The 16,907-nt window shown below is 34.1% G+C and overlaps 1 protein-coding gene across 1 annotated transcript; it reads left to right on the top strand.

Annotated features, from left to right (window-relative positions):
* Positions 1-13,104: 13,104 nt before the first annotated feature.
* On the top strand, positions 13,105-15,955 carry LOC128866175 (uncharacterized). The gene is made up of 5 exons (XM_054106703.1): positions 13,105-13,379; positions 13,477-13,798; positions 14,942-15,018; positions 15,131-15,539; positions 15,604-15,955. The coding sequence occupies exons 1-5, from the start codon at positions 13,156-13,158 to the stop codon at positions 15,835-15,837; spliced, it is 1,266 nt and encodes a 421-aa protein (XP_053962678.1). The 5' UTR covers positions 13,105-13,155; the 3' UTR covers positions 15,838-15,955.
* The last annotated feature ends 952 nt before the right edge of the window (positions 15,956-16,907 follow it).

Here is a 16,907-nt window from a genome sequence, read left to right on the forward strand (position 1 = left end):
GCAAATGTTTTTGTAAACACTCCTTCATATAAATTTCTTGATTTATAATGTCCAATAACGTTTTGCTTTTCATACCACACTGGCGGTTGGCTTGGCAAACCAAACATTTTTTAGAACACTTATCCAATACTTTTAGCCTAAACGCACCTGGGACTCCTCCTCTCTTCGTTTCAGTGTAAAAGTCAGCGTCCTGAAACTGTTTAAAGTCTGCTTTGATCTATGTTTCACCGTCCAATAATAATAATAATCCTTCCACATACGGGACTGTTTTCCACCATCTCGAAGCAAGAGGCCAGCGTTTTTTTAAATAATGGTACCATTCTTCGGCTTTTGTTTCCGACGCAAATCCTTTTTTTCTTGCACAGCCAAGCCTTTGTTCCACCGTTCCACCGACAAGGTTTCATTGAACAATTTAAAGTTTTTGCTTTGGCATTGTGCGACAAATGACCATTTACTTGCTTTTGCGCACAATTTTCTCCACAAGCTCACATACCGAATACATTTTGAAGAATACGTAGAAGTTACAAAAAATGAAAACGCCAAATTAGCAATCACAACAAACACTATGAAAATGCAAACTTGTTTTTTTAATTACAGTTAGTTTTACGCAAGTGATGAGTTAACACAATCGACTAGTTTTCTTCGTGTCCATTCTTTAGGACGACTTTCCCGGTATCCCTGTAAACACATTGTTTATCACCCAAACATATACGAGTTTTTTTGTGGAAAAAACTTTGTATTGATTTTCTCGAAAAATTTACATTACTTCATCAAGATCTAATTTGTCCCATCCAAAGTAATCCCGCTCAGATGTAATGCATTTCAAGTAGTGCTTTTTACAATTCTCGCAACACATGGGTGTAGGCTTTTAAGTACGGTTCTGAGCTATTCGAATCAATCGTGACAAATCTCCGTCCTTGCATTACATTTTCAACACTTTTTTTTTGGGAACAGCAAAAATATGTTTAAACTATACATAACGCCCGGCATAAAAGTAAAACAAAGTGGGGCAATACTTATTGACTTTTACAACTCCGCTAATGAGTAAAATCGAAAAAGAGGTCACATTCGTCGTATTTATTAATAAAAATTTTAAAAGGGTATTTTATGCTCTGGAAAATATCAACGTCAACATAAAATAAGCTACATATGCAGTATTATATTTTTCAGATTTTTTTATTAAAAACCTTCATAAGGTTTTGATGTTCTCAAAAACTTTTCAACTGTACCAAGGCCATTTTCTTACCGTTTAAAGAAACCGCATTTTAATAGAAGTCCTTGGACCGAGATCCCCAAAACGAACTTAAAACTTAATTTAATTAATTAAATATACCCGAGCATATATGCACCGGGTACAATACGTTCGCTGTGCTCATTTATATTGTATACTTGTAATTAGCGATTGATTGCCACACATTCGAGCACTATATTGAACTATTTTATCACCATCTGTACTAAGTTGTAGTTTATAAAATTTTATAAAAAGGGAATTTACCGAAATTTCACTATCTGCTCTTCAATATATGATTATGTCCTGGCATTGTGGACGTTTGTTTTCCTTTATTCTGTGAGCGTGTCAGCGCTGAGCATTCGTGTGCAAAACTGGACGATGCGGACCTGCCATACAGCTGCGACGTGTGACGTCATCTAAACACATGGAATTGCTGAGGCTGCAGCTCTCACTTACCCAGCTACCCAAAGGTGATATCACCAAAGTCATTAAATTCGAAAGGAACTTCAGAATTGAACTGCACAATAAATTAAACTGGAGTATATCTTCATTTGAAAGGAAACAGTAAAAGCACCCTTGAGTGTACACTCGCCGTCAGTAGACTTTTGCCCGCCGAAGGGCGAGTACTCTGTTCTGATGCTTAAGACTTGCCATAGGAAAGATGTACGCCCACTTATGCACCTAATAAAAGTGTGCCATATTTAATGTGTCATAACCTGTCATTTGCTTTTTAATACACTCAGTATTGTTTACAATTTCTTCATGGAAAGATATGTTTAAGAAGGGAGGTCATTTTGTTTTTTTCTCGAATAATATTCATCGATATCTATTTTGCTGCCTTTAATGTAATCTCCGTCAGATATAATACAAGAAAAGGTCTCGGAGAGCCCAGTTCGCTTAGTAGGGTAGTCGAAACAAGATTACGAAATTATTTTTGATAAACAATTCAGATTTTTTTTCATTTTTTGTCTTTTGACCACTTGACTGCACTGCCAATCCCTGGGCTTATAACAGACGAAAATAGTGGGCTACCAAAAATAACTGCCGAAAACTTTTAGTTTGTTCTTACGTTAATGCCGCGATAAGCTTATTTTGCAGGAATTTATGTTCAAATAAAGAAGAAAAATACAAATGAAGAAGGTGAATATTAAAGCTAGTGCAAGGTCGATGTTTTAAGCTAATAAATTATATTGCAATACTGTTTGTTCAGCACGAAAACGTCAAAAGTAGGGAATAAGTGGGTTCGAGGATGTGACGGGGGACAATGAGTTTTCAACTTATCAAGCTAGGAGAGGAAGATAATTAAATTGTGATCTCTTCAATATGTGATATTTTACAAAAAAAAAAAGTTAATTTTTTTGTTGCTTTACAAATTGGTTTTTTGTTACCCAGTTTTTATTTTGTATTCAAAAATTTCAATATTTTTTATGTGTATATCTTTATAAATAATTATTCCTTCACTATTTTCGCCTTTCAATATTTGATAATTTCATTTAAATTTTTATTATATGTATCATATATACTACAATATGTACATATATGTTTGTGTGGGGTGGAGATCGCGAAATTCCCAATTTTTGTCCAAAAAATACCAAATTAATGTTCTTTCGGTGTGGCGTCACTGGCTAAAGTTAAAAAAAAATTCACATTTTGACAGCGCTACTCCGTCACAAACATACTAAATATGCCATATAGTTGAAACTGTAATCAAGGTGATTTTTTAGCTATTATCTTTTTAAACCGTTGGTTTAAACAGCTGACGCACGTTTCGTGTTTTGTTTCACTGTCAAACATCTTCAGTTTGGTCTATAATTTAACCATGAATCGTCTTACAAACGAACAACGCTTGCAAATCATTGAATTTTATTATAAAAATGCGTGTTCTGTTAAGAAAGTTTATCGCGCGCTTCTTCCATTTTATGGTTTAATCGACCTACTGAAGCGGCTATTCGAGCTATTGCGACTAAATTTAGAACCAAATTTGCATTATTGGACACCAAACCCCCAGTATGCTTACGTAGAATGCGAACTGAAGAAAATATCGCAGCTATATCGGCCAGTGTTAATGATGACCATCAATTATCGATTCTTCGCCGTTCGCAGCAATTGGGCCTCTGTTACTCAACAACGTGGAAAATTTTGCGAAAGGATTTTGATGTGAAGCCTTTCACAATACAGCTGGTGCAAGAATTCAAGCCGAACGACCTACCGCAACGCAGAATTTTTGGTGAATGGGCTCTTGGAAAGTTAGCCGAAGATCCACTTTTTATCGAAAAATTGTGTTCAGCGAAGAAGCTCATTTTTGGATCAATGGGTACGTAAATAAGCAGAATTGTCGATTTTGGAGTGAAGATCAGCCAGAAGAATTGCAAGATCTACCAATGTATCCAGAAAAGGTCACAGTTTGGTGCGGTTTATGGGCTGGAGGTATCATTGGACCGTACTTCTTCAAAGATGCTGCGAATCGTAACTTAACTGTGAATGGTGAGCGCTACCGTGAAATGATATCCAACTTTTTTTTGCCCAAAATGCAAGAGCTTGACTTGCATGACATGTGGTTTCAGCAAGACGATGCCACATGCCACACAGCACGCGTAACAATAGACTTGTTGACAGACGAGTTCGGTGAACATTTTATTATTATTTCACGTTCGGGACCTGTCAATTGGCCACCCAGATCGTGCGATATAACGCCCCTAGATTATTTTTTTGTGGGGCTATGTTAAATCTCATGTCTATTCAGACAAGTCTGCTTCAATTAACGCATTGGAAGATAACATTAAAGCTTATGTGAAATACCGGCCGAAACATTGGAAAGAGTATGCCAAAATTGGACTAAGCGGATGGACCATTTGAAGCGCAATCGCGGTCAACATTTGCATGAAATAATCTTCATTATATGGACTGTACTATCGATGCATTTTTCTGAATTTTACGTGTGTTTCTTGAAAAACTTTCCTATAGCTCTTAAAAAATCACCTTTTATAAGCATAATCAGGAAATGTATATCAACACAAAAGAGAGTTGAAAATCGAATGCACGTTGTCCGCGAAATTTGAAAAGTCACTTGCGCTTGTTACATAACCGGCCATTGGAAATATTCATATACATACCTACACATTTACAATACAAATATATAAACTTCAAAAGAGACAGACTTAATGGAACACCCTATGTGCTCCATATGTGGATATAAACATGAAATATGGGCTTTACATTTTTCGCTTTTCTTCCTATTAAGGCATTTTTAATATAAATCTGTTTGATTACTAATACATACATATATGGTTATTTGTATGGTATATTCATATGTATGTGTATGCATGCAAGTGCTTGGGTTGCAGTCAACTCATCGAAACTACAATATATTTTATAAACACATCTGGGTCTGAGTTTAGAGTAAGACAACCGCTCATATTATATCCAATATTTACATATATACATATCAAGTCAGTCCATAAGTTCGTGCGTTTTTTAAAGGTGGTTTTAAAATTATTAAAAAAAGAAGTTTAAAGTATTTATTAGTCAATAATATATTTTCCTTCCTCCTGAAGTCCTGAAGTCCAGGGAAAGGTGATAATCACAATGTGCAATATCCGGAGAGTATGGTGGATGCGGCATTAGCTCCCATCCGAGCGCGTTCAGCTTGAGTATTGTTTGCCTTGCGGTACGAGGTCTTGCGTTATCATGGTGAAACAAAACTTTGCGTCTATTCACTAAAGTCGGTCGATTTTTTTTAAGTGCCTCATTCAGGTTTGATAACTGATGGGAATAATAATCAGCAGTTATCGTCTGGTTTGGTTCCAGAAGCTCATAATAAACAATGCCGACCATATCCCACCAAATAGACAGGAGAATCTTCTTGGGGTGAATGCCATTTCTAGGGGTCGGTTCTGGTGTTTCATCTTTATCTAACCATTGGCGTTTGAGAACAGGATTATTGTAAAGGACCCATTTTTTATCACCAGTAACGATAAAGTTCAAAAAACTTTCATTTTCAAGCCGTTGCAGCACACACGTTGAGAGCACACATTCATTTTCTGCTAAAGGTTGGCGACGCACAATGGGAGAAATGGTCAATCTAGCGACGCTTTAGCGAAATTTTTAAATTCAGATTTCTCCAAATTTTGTTTGTTTTATTGAAAATTTATTTCCTAATGGGGTCTTTTCTGGTTTCGTTTTTGTTTTGTTCCAAATATTCACATATCTGTGAGCTTTCGAATTTAACACATGTTTTAACAAGTGCAATAATTACTATTTACCTATTTTTAAGTGCAATTTTGTTGAACTGAAAAACTTAAATATACAATTTTTTAATAAGATTTGCGACTTAATTATTATAATTTGATATGTGTTAAATAAAAAAAAGGCATTGTGGTCTGTTAATATTTGTTTTAGATCTTTACACTGGAAAAAGAAATTGTCCTATATCAAAGTGTTTTTATATATGTAATCCAATGTTCCGTAGAAAATAACTGTGGTGGATTCGATGGGATTCGATTCAATGTTTGTATAATTTGTTAAAATATGTTGTGGTCTACGTCTTGTCAAAAAATTGGCTGCAAGTATTTGCAAGTTACTGATTTTTTTCCTTTTTTAGATACTATGGTAGAGTCTAAACGCAACCTTTTTTTAATATGGCACAGTGAACCAGTACCAACAAAAAAATTTCTAATGGTTGAAAATCATATATTTTCTAACGTCATTGATCGCTCAAAGTATAGTGAAGGGCAAACTCGCAAAATTCAAAAACAATTAAGAAATTTCATAAGCAAACTTGTAGAAAAGTGGAAAGAATGTCATAGGGTTATGTCAGTGTTCGAAGAGCGAAATAAGAAATGGTTGATGAAAATATAATTGTTTCTAAGCCAACTGTTGATCACCGTATACAAAAACCTTTTTCAGAGTGTACAATGAAAACTCAAAAAAAAATTGCATCAATTGTTAACGAAACACCTAACCAAGAGTTAATGGTAGCGGCAAGCGTAAGTCTTTACAAAGCTGCACTGTGGGCCAGAAGACCAAAAAATTTGGCCAAAAGTCATTGAAAGATTTTTCAAAATGCAATATAGTATCATCATATAGATAAGTGAAAGTAGTTATTTTGTAAATGTTATAAGTTTCAATGAAATATTTAAGCTTGTATAATAAGTTAATATAAGTGTAAGGCTTAAATGATCACCATATAGCTATTGTTCTAAACTGTCACTGTTTTACTGAAATGTAGTATTTGTCATTAATTATATTGCATTTTCTCATTAGTTGCAATCATGTAGTATGTGAAAATAGTCAATAGCTGAAAAAATAAATCTGATGTTAGAAATATTGAGAATAATTGTGAAAAATTTTGTTTTTTTTACTACTTGTTAATACGCCGATTGAGCCTTGCGCAAAACTCCAGAAGCTATTAACAATTTCTTTACATTAACGTCTTCAGTAGTTCATATGTAACAAGCTAAAGGTGCGGTTTGCTGCGGTTTTTCATTTTCTTTTTAAAAAAATGAAGTTTTACTGATCTATGCGCGAGTTGACTGTATATCAATCATTTGCCAATAGGGTGTAAAAAGTTAACCAAGTATTAAGAGTCACACAATTTTGACTTATTTAATTCATAATGACTTCATTGAAGAAAAAAGAGGTTTTTCAAATTATGTTAGGTAATAATGACATGAATATAACCATAACCGTTGATTCAATTTTGACTAAAATTGGTATCAATAAATCAGATGTAGGTCGTAAAGGATTGGAACGCTTGAAAAATGCTTTAAATAGTTTAAAATCAAAAAGAAATGCAAAATATCAGCATTGCAGTAGGAAAATAGCTGTCTTTGAGTCACAAAATTCAGAGTGGTTAGATTCTGAATTTACTATTCCTGACTTAGACCTCACAGCTAAAATAAGTAAGACTGAAATACTTAAAAGAGGTCGTCCATCGCTCGATTTTGCAGAAAAATCTACTAGATCGAAAAGACGAGAAGTGTCTAAAATCAGCGAAGAACATGATAATGATCGTCAGACACTATTAATGGCTACTAGTCATGCGGCACGAGTTTCAGGGGAAGCAGATTTGCGATCGGTACTTAACGAACTTTCAAAAAGCGAGGAACAGGCTAAGAAAATTAGAAAAATAATAACAACACCTTTTCCTACAATAGAAAAGAAAAGCCCAGAAGTGGCTTTAGCATTTCTTTTCGATAATTCTATGCTTAAACGAGTCTATCAGAATATGCGATTAGCGACCAAATCTAGTGGAGCAGACATTTGGCCTGCGTATAATGCGATTAGAGAAGTCAAAGAAAAGTTAAGACCGTCGAAAGAGTCAATTAAAATTTCTGAAACGTTAGCTGAAGTATCACTTCAAGAACTTTTAAACCACACGGTGAATAGAATAATAGAACTACAAAGAGAAGTTTTACACTGTCTTATTCAAAAAAATAAAATTACTGAGCTCAAAACTGTTCTGATGTGTTCTTGGGGATTTGATGGGAGTAGTGGGCATTCGCCTTACAAACAAGGTTATGATAGTGTCAATGAGAAACAGACTCCTACAGATGAAAATCTGTTCGTTACTACACTTATCCCCTTAAGGTTATCAAGTGAAGTGGATGTAATTTTGTGGAATAATGTTACATCTCAGTCTCCAAGATTTTGTCGCCCTATTCAAATTCGATACGCAAAGGAATCAACAGAAGTAATTCTCACAATCTGGTGTAAATGACGATATTTGACCTCGTAGAGCAAGCAATTAGTATTTACCTATTTTTAAAAAAATTTATAAAAAAAATAAAAACCAATAAAATAATATTTAAAAACTTAAAAAAAATTTAAAACAACAAAAAATTCAAAAAAAAAAGAAGGAGTCTGAAGTCGCACTTATTATGTAGGCTAACTGCAGGCGTGTCTCTTTATCTGACACCATTTTCAATTGCTTAAATCTAATTGCAGATTTGTCAACAGCGATACAAAAAATCCCGAGTAACAAGTTTCAAATTAATCAGATAAAATTTAAAAAAAAGGTCCGTATAAGGGATTCGACATTTTTAATTTCTAAAATCTGGCAGCAGATTCGTAATCAGCGCCCCCAAAAACCCCTAAATACTAAGTTTGGTAAAAAATAATTAATTTTAAAAAATGTATGTCCGCCATATTGGATCCGCCATTTTGAATTGTTGAAATCTGACTTCATATTCGTAGTCAGAGACCCCAAAACCTGTACATAGCGGTATTAAAAGTTATAAATTGCTGGTGTTTTGGGAATTATGAATTTTGGCCACTTATAAGGGTCTCCTGGCCCACTGTGAGCTGGAAAAAGAAATGCTTCAAAGGTTGTTTCAAAATTGTTTGCAGAAAGTTCGACTGCTTCGAAAATACTTAAGTCTGTAAACTCTGAACAAAAAACCCCAATTCCGTATACACCTGAGGAAGCTTTATCTCTTTATATAGATGGCGGATACTCAAAAAGGTCGTAAATAATGCAATATAGTGCCAAAGAACGAAACTGCAATATTTATCCAAGCTACGATATTTTACTTAAGGCTAAAACAGAGTGTTACCCCAGTGACATACACGTAACTGAACTTTCAGCGGAAGTTGCCCTGCAAAGTCTTGTAGGCCATACTGTTGCTCGTATAGTACAAGGATTTTCAAAATCTTTTGAAGGTGTTTTGACTGTAGGCAATATTAATGACAGCATAAAAGCAATATTTAAATGGGGTTGTGACGGCAGCAGTGGTCACTCCACTTACCGTCAACGTTTTAGTGCTTCTGATTGTGAAATAACTGATGAGTATTTATTTGCTGTATGTATTGTGCTTTTACAAATTAAAAAACGCTGTTCTATGGCAAAATAACAGGCCTTCTTCAACTCGGTTCTGCAGACCCATTAAAATAATTTTTGAAAAAGAGTCAGCGGAGTTAGTGAAGGTTGAGATAGATAATATTAAAAGGCAAATTGTAAGCATTGCTCCGACAAAGTTGAGTTTTTTCGAAGTAGTACATGAATTCCATTTAACAATGATTGATGGGAAAGTTTTTAACACTTTAGCGGGCTCATCATCGCTGGCCTGTGGAATTTGTGGAGCAACACCAAAATTGATGAATAATCTAAATAATGTTCAATTGAGACAACCACAGGAGCACTTGTATGAGTACGGATTGTCAACACTTCATGCTTGGAGACGGTGCTTTGAGAGTATAATTCATATTGCCTATAGAATACCCATACAAAATTGGCAAATTCGTGAAGAAAATAAAGAAATCGCTCAGCAAACCAAAAGAAAGATTCAACTTGAGCTAAAAGAAAAAATGGGTATATTGGTGGACATTCCCACGAAAGGATCAGGCAATACAAACACTGGGAATACTGCAAGAATATTTTTCCAGCACCCAATTTTAGCCTCTACAGTAACTGACGTAAAAGTAGAACTTATAAAAGGCTTCGTATAATTTTGCGTACTATGGCATGTGGGTATGCAGTTAACATAGAGACTTTTCGCATATATGCCTGGAATACAGCAGAATTATTTGTTTCCGAATATCCTTGGTTTTATATGCCTCCATCTGTACATAAAATATTAATACACGGAGCAGATATTATTGAAAAAGTTTCGCTACCAATAGGAATGATGTCAGAAGAGGCACTTGAGGCAAGAAATAAAGATTTTCGCAGTTATAGACTGAACCATACGCGAAAAAACTCAAGGTTGAATAAAATGGAAGACTTAATACACACTCTTTTTGTTTCTTCAGATCCTATTATTACATCTAAATCTAAAAGCCCCTCCAAGTACTCCAAAAATCACATTGAAATAAATGATGAGGTCAAAAACCTTATTTTACATATAAATGATCTACCTGACGGCAGTAATTCTGAGAGCTCCGACTCTGAATAGTTTTTCTTTTCTAATAAAACATAAAAACATAGAAATAAATAATTAACACATATTTTTAGAATAAAGTAATGTATTTTTTCATTGTATTTAAGAAGCTATTTAGAAAGCGCCGCTAGATTGACCATTTCTCCCACTGTGCGACGGAAAGTCTATGCGGAACCCATTTTCCCAGCTTTAAAACCTTCTCCAACTGAACCAGGTGCCTGTGAACTGTTCCATGCGATGAATTTAACCTCGGAGCTATCATATCGACTGTCAAATTTGGCTCAGCTTCCACGAGTTCGAGCAAGGCGTCGGAGTTAAAGACTTCAGGACGACCAGCGCGCGGGGCATCCTCCACGTCGCAGTTACCACTTCGGAATTTTGAAAACTACTTTTGCGCAGTCCTTAAACTCACGGTATCCTCTCCGTGAACAGTGTTTATTTCTGCAGCAGCAGTTGTTGCATTTTTACCACTTTTATAAAAAAAAAACACAAAATATGCCTCTTATACGCGTTCGCAGATTCCATTTTATTTTTTAACAACACGTGCTTCTATCCGCGATTAAAATCACTTGTTGAATGCACAATACATCAAATAAAATATTAATAGTTCCATTATATTCAGCGAATAATTTGTCAAAAAACATTTTGTAAAGCACAAAATATTTAATATTCATGCAGATTTATTACATTTTAATACGTTCACATATGCATTAATCACCTATAAATCCACCAAATTAATTTACCCGTTCACATATGGCAGATTACCTGAAAAATTTACAATCAGCTGTCAATACTGCTTTGAGAGGTTTTTCTTCATAGAAATTATTTTGGTGGAATATTTCAGTGTTTTTGGCTTTCTTTAATTATTACTAACGATATGAAGAAAATACAAGGAGAAGGAATAGCTAATTTAATTGCGCAATTGGCTGTTAGTAATGAGGCCTACAGGGGAGACCACATAAAAAAAAAACGCGCTGCAGACTCTACCTCTTAGGTGGTGCGGAAAGGAGTCTCAGTAATTTATATAAAATATAAATATAATTGCGTACAAAATTAACAATACAATAATAACAATAATAACATAATAACATCTCTAAGAAAAGTAGAAAAGTCTAAATGCAATGTACATATATGATATTCGTATACGCTTATTGGCTTCGCTTATGTATTGGTTGCTCCGCTTAGCAGCTCAAAATCATAAGATTAAATGAAGATAGCGGAAAAAACTTATAGACAAAAATGTTTACAAAAGAATGCTCTATAAAAAAGCTCTGATGTATATTTTCCATAAAATCAATAACAAAAAAGTTATTACGCTTGAAAAAAATGCATCCCTTAATTTTTCGCGTAATTTTGTTTATAACTTCTTTATGATTAATTTTACAATAAAAAGTTTTGAATGAAAGTTGTAGATAATATTATTATCTATAAAAAAGTATTTTACAAAATGTTCGTAACTTTCGGAATTCACGAGATAAACGCAAAAAACCAGTTGCACCCTTATTTCTAAGATGGCGGCCGCGGGACACAACCCCCGACCCCGAAAACTCAAACTTAAGTTCACAGTGATGGGCTTTACATAATAAAACCATAAACTCGCATACTCCTAAAATTACTAAGTTAAATCTTCTTTTGACTGGACTAATTGCCACATCTAGCAAGGCAGCTTTTGAAGAATGTGTTAAAAGAGTTGATCCGAAGCTTTTGGACGCCTGCGCTTCGACGACAGCTCTTTTCACCGGTAATAGTACCTCATAGTACACTTCTGGCTAAGGCATACAATACATGCATACATACATACATACAATAGTACATCATAGTTTTCATATACGACTGGATCTTACTTAAGTCATTGGTGGCAGATGAGATTTCTGTTTAGAAAAAGCAATGTGAATAGAATTCAAATTCTCTTTGGTTTCAGCAATTATTTTGCCAAGGATGCCAGTTCCCTTAAATTATATTAACATGGTCGCATAATCGCATAATCGTGATTTTGATCTGCTCTTATGAAAAAAGCATTATCGATTCATTCATTCCATTTGATGTTTTTCGTAAAAGGTCTACACTGTACTTAGAAGAAATGTGATATTTCTTTGTTTAGGCAATAGCTTAGGGTAAAGATCACTTCGCCGAAATACTTTTGATAGTATTGATCCGAGAATCCTCTTTAAGTCGCTTAAAAATAGCCATTATTAGCTGAGGAAACTCAATATACTTTAGCATTTATGCATTGGGTACAAAAACAAATAAGCGATGGCAGTGATTTAATTGATAACCCTTAGTCGGCATAACGACGCGCATAAACAACAAAATGCAAGCTCAGCTACATACAGTGCACTCAACAATTATAGCACTAGGGCTTGTTGACAAGTCCTGGCAATGTATTTGCTTCTTATTTAATTTTACTAATTTGCTTAAGAAAATATATAATAACAATGGTTCTACAAAGCCTGATTTCAAACATTGCGCAAATTAAAAAAAATCAACAAATCTTCATCAAAGTAAATGAATAAATAAAGAGTAAGTGTGAAGAGGCTCAATGTGCATTTTCTCCATATAGCGAATGCTCAAAATTTTTCAATGGAGAAAAATATAATACAAGTCAGAAAAAAAAATGATCACAAATCCATTCGAATTTTAAACCAATTCAAATTTACGCTTTAGCATCAAAATTAAATGCATACCCGAAATTGTTCTAAAAACTCTGATTAAAAAGTTTGAAATTTTGATTAAATTTTAGTTTTTGGTTCTTGAAGGAGAACGAACTATATTTTCATAAATTTAAAATCAAATAAGAAACAAATAGATTGTCAAAACTTGTCAATAATTTCCTGTGTTATATGTACTTATTAAACGTACTGTATGTAAATTTTAAAAATATATGCATATGCAGGATTATTCTCAGGTATGTTTATGCTTCGTATGTATGTAGGTATTTATGTTTGCATTTGTGCACAGAATAAAGTGATTGCCGTTTATTATAAAATGTCCAGCTACAGTCCACACCAATTTCAGTTGCATTGACTTCGAGCGACGAATAAGCTAAAAATGTGTAAAATAATTGTTCAACTGCTGAGTTTTCTGTGCATTATTTTGTGCAGCGCACAAACAGTGCACTCCTGCCAATTATTTGTGCGTGACCCGTCCCCACTTTTCTCAAAAACATTCGGCTCAAAAAACATCACTTTCAGATCCACCGAAAACCATATAAAGCTTAACAAGGGTGAATCTATACAGGCATACTGCGGTAGTGGCATAGTCGTTACAACAAAGTAAGTAGATTTAAACATAGTTCTTAAAATCCTAGAAAAATTTCCGTTGCGTTATGCCCATAAGTTTTATTATTTTATTTATTTACCCATGAAACAGCTACAATGACCAGAGACACAATCAGTACAAAATGGCTTCATTTTTTTGTGATGAAAATAATTATATTCAGATCAGAGGACTAGATTTTGACAGTACAGAAGAATATACAATCTATTGCTCCTCGTCATCTAGTTCAAGCCTTTACGAAAGCAAAAAAAAATTGCCTAATTGTGATGAAGCCCTGAGCTATGGAATTGGTGAAAAAATTCCCTTAATAGGAACGATTATTAAGCTTGCGATATGCTATGACATTGAAACATTTGAATTGAAGTATGCCAACTACATAGCATACGAGAAAAAGGATATTTTGATTTCTCCCGAGGTAAGACACTCTGCACGTTATAGCACTGTTATATGCACTGTTAATGAGTTACTAGTGACTTTTTCACACCTAATCTTGTGAGGTCGCAAAATAACACCACGGTTATATTGAGATTTTTAGCACAACTGGTACATATGAAAAAAATTAACTGTTAAAAACCCATCAATATAGCGAAAAGTAAAAAAATGGAGATTATCCAAGGAGCACCCCTTCTATTTTTTGCCAAAAAGTGTATGGCGCCATACTAAAGTGCGCCGTAGTCCACTGTGGGTATGAAACATCAAATGGTAGAAAGTTTTTTCTTCTCCGCGTGTATTTCTGGCGTGAAAAAGTTTCTTATAAGTTCCTCTCTCCCTGCATTTGTGGAACAACATCAATGCGTACACCACAATTTGAAGGAGGCGCTCAGCCAAAGATGCCCGCGTCAATATTACATTTCTACTCGTATATTGTTCGAATGCGTGCACTGCGATCGCTTTTTTCCGAAAAAATGTCAAGCATATAAATTTTTATAAATTATTTTATAAAAATACCATGACTTATCATCAGACCTTTATTGATGTCCATTAATGTTTTTTTTTTTTAATTGTGATTATAATCTAAGATTAGATTTTTATCCTAGTCCAGAATCCGCATGTGAAATTTTTGGGTGTTGCGGAATTATATCATACTTTTGAGGGAAATAATCTTGCATACATATTTGACCATGAATTTGGATACTATCGCAATAAGTAACTGCTGTATGAGTCCCACTGTGATCATTTTGAACCAAAAGCTTGACTAAATATTTCTCAAAAAGCGCAAAAGCCTTTTAATGCTAGAAAGTCCAGCGCGGTTATATTTTGGTGATGCAATCACATTTTTAATAGAGCGTCTTCAATCGTATTTTTTAATACTGAAATATTTTTTCCTCAGGGAAATATATTCTTTCATCATCCTTTCTAAGTAATTAAAACTTTCGGTCTCCTTAATGTTAACTAAAAATAATATTTAACATAGTTGGTTTTTTTTATTATTTCTTTGTCTAAAAGTCAATTTAAAAAGCTTCATCAGAAATATTTAGGCTGTTTTTGCAAAACTGTTACTGCTTTAAAGATATTTATTTCAGCATTCAATTTTAATTCATCTCTACTTTTTATTTAGCAAAGTGTAAATAGCAAACTGGGGGTGGAACTCGAACAAAAGGTTGACGATCTTCAAAATTACTTCGATTTTATGAGGTAGGTATCGTGGAGTATTTCAACTCCTCGCTTTTATAATAATTGCTAGCACTTCCAAATATTTCTAAATTAAACACCCACGTTCTTTTTGATTTTTTATTTTTTTCTTCAGTCAACAATCTTTTAATATCTCCAGAGATAGGGAACCAAATACATTTTTCAGAGCTTTCAGCTTTGATTTTGAAAGCATTCTTCAAGATGAACAGTTACGCAAACAGCTCGATAAATGGACTTATATTTTTAATATAATGTGGTGGAGCCAATTGCGCCAAAACAATTGGCGTTTTTTCCTCGATGCCTTAAAGGAACGGGCAAATTCTGAAAAATATATGGTGTTTGTTGGATCTTACGGGAACGCAACTATGCCCATAACAAGAAGCTCTAGCGACCCACCGGAGGAGTTGGCAGTGCAATCATATGGCTTAAAAGTTTCGGCGCCAATGTTCGTCTGGGCATATGTGAAATTACTTTCACCCAGTAAGGCAGAGGAATTCGTATTAATCGGACACAATTCTCCCTACGTAAACCAATTTTACTTTTATAAAATTATTCAGTAAATATTTGTTGTGTTTTTATCTTTTTCAGATGGAATCTCCAGATCATACCGAATTTTGTACGACTGATATTTGTGATAGTATTTTATGGCTGAAGGAAAGTAAATTTGGCCATCTTCGGCGTGTACCCACATTGGGCTACACGTTTTGTTGTCGGGCAGAAGAGGTAGCGAAGATAATAGATAATTTTCCTATGCCTAAAGGAGCACTCGAAACAACCACCGCAGCTGCCGTAGACCTTACCACGTCAATGACATTTTTATAATTTTTATGTCTTTTTTAATATTTGAGCTACTTAAACTTTAATAGAGTTCTGAATTGAATAATAGCGGTGAATTATAATAAATTAAAAAAATTTAATAAAACGTTAGCGATTTCCCAAATGAATGCTCTATCATTGGTAAAGTTTCTCTTCTTGTACTTTGTCGCAATATCAGCTCCTTTGGATGGGTTTTGTTCTTGTTTATTTATTTGTTTTGTGGCCCATTTTTATGTATGATACTAGCAAACCCGGCCCCCTTCGCTGGGCACACTAAAATAGAATAGATATGGTTTAGAACAGAAAATATATGGTTTTCATATTATTTATTTCTTTATTCTTTATTCAAGCGCTTTGGCATAAACAATATTTTTTGTTTTTCTATTTGTTTTTGAGTAAATATAAAATATAAATTGAAAATCAGGAAAAAAGAAGATTGTTTTTAAATTTCAAATCAACGCATATGAATAAACAATCGTCTTTTTTCCTGATCATCCATGAATTTTTCGTTTCAATTTATATGTTTTATTAAGCATTGGATCTTTTTTAACCATTATCCATTTATATTTTTCAAAAAAAAAAAACGAAAAAAAATTTGTTTTCCACGAACACATAATTTCATTCGGATTTCACATTAAATTCTCAAATTTCGTAAGAAATTATTCACTGTTCCAAAATCCACTCCAAAAAAATTCACAAACAATTTTTACATGTTGCACTTACGTTTTTTCCTTATGGCATCCAAATCAGAAAGAAATATTGACACATTGTAACTCACACTGTCAATTTGACAGTTCAGTTCCGCCCCAAGCGTTAAGGGGGGAAGCTGGTCTAGAATTTTGAAAAAATCGAAAAATTTTTTTTTGTCTTAAAAGGTGCTTTAGGGTCTTAGAAATAATATACCAAATGAGGGATGCCAGCAAAAATGTCTAAATGCCCAAATTTTTCATTCGACGGCAGTGCCTCGCAGGTATGCCCCGAACGCTACTTACAACTTTAAACGCGTTTTTCTCGAAATCACTTTTTTTAAACTGGCCGAAGACATAACTCGAACAAATCTTTACCGATTCTTACGA

The sequence above is a fragment of the Anastrepha ludens genome, chromosome 6, assembly GCF_028408465.1.
Source record: "Anastrepha ludens isolate Willacy chromosome 6, idAnaLude1.1, whole genome shotgun sequence".
In the NCBI taxonomy this organism is placed as follows: Eukaryota; Metazoa; Arthropoda; class Insecta; order Diptera; family Tephritidae; genus Anastrepha; species Anastrepha ludens.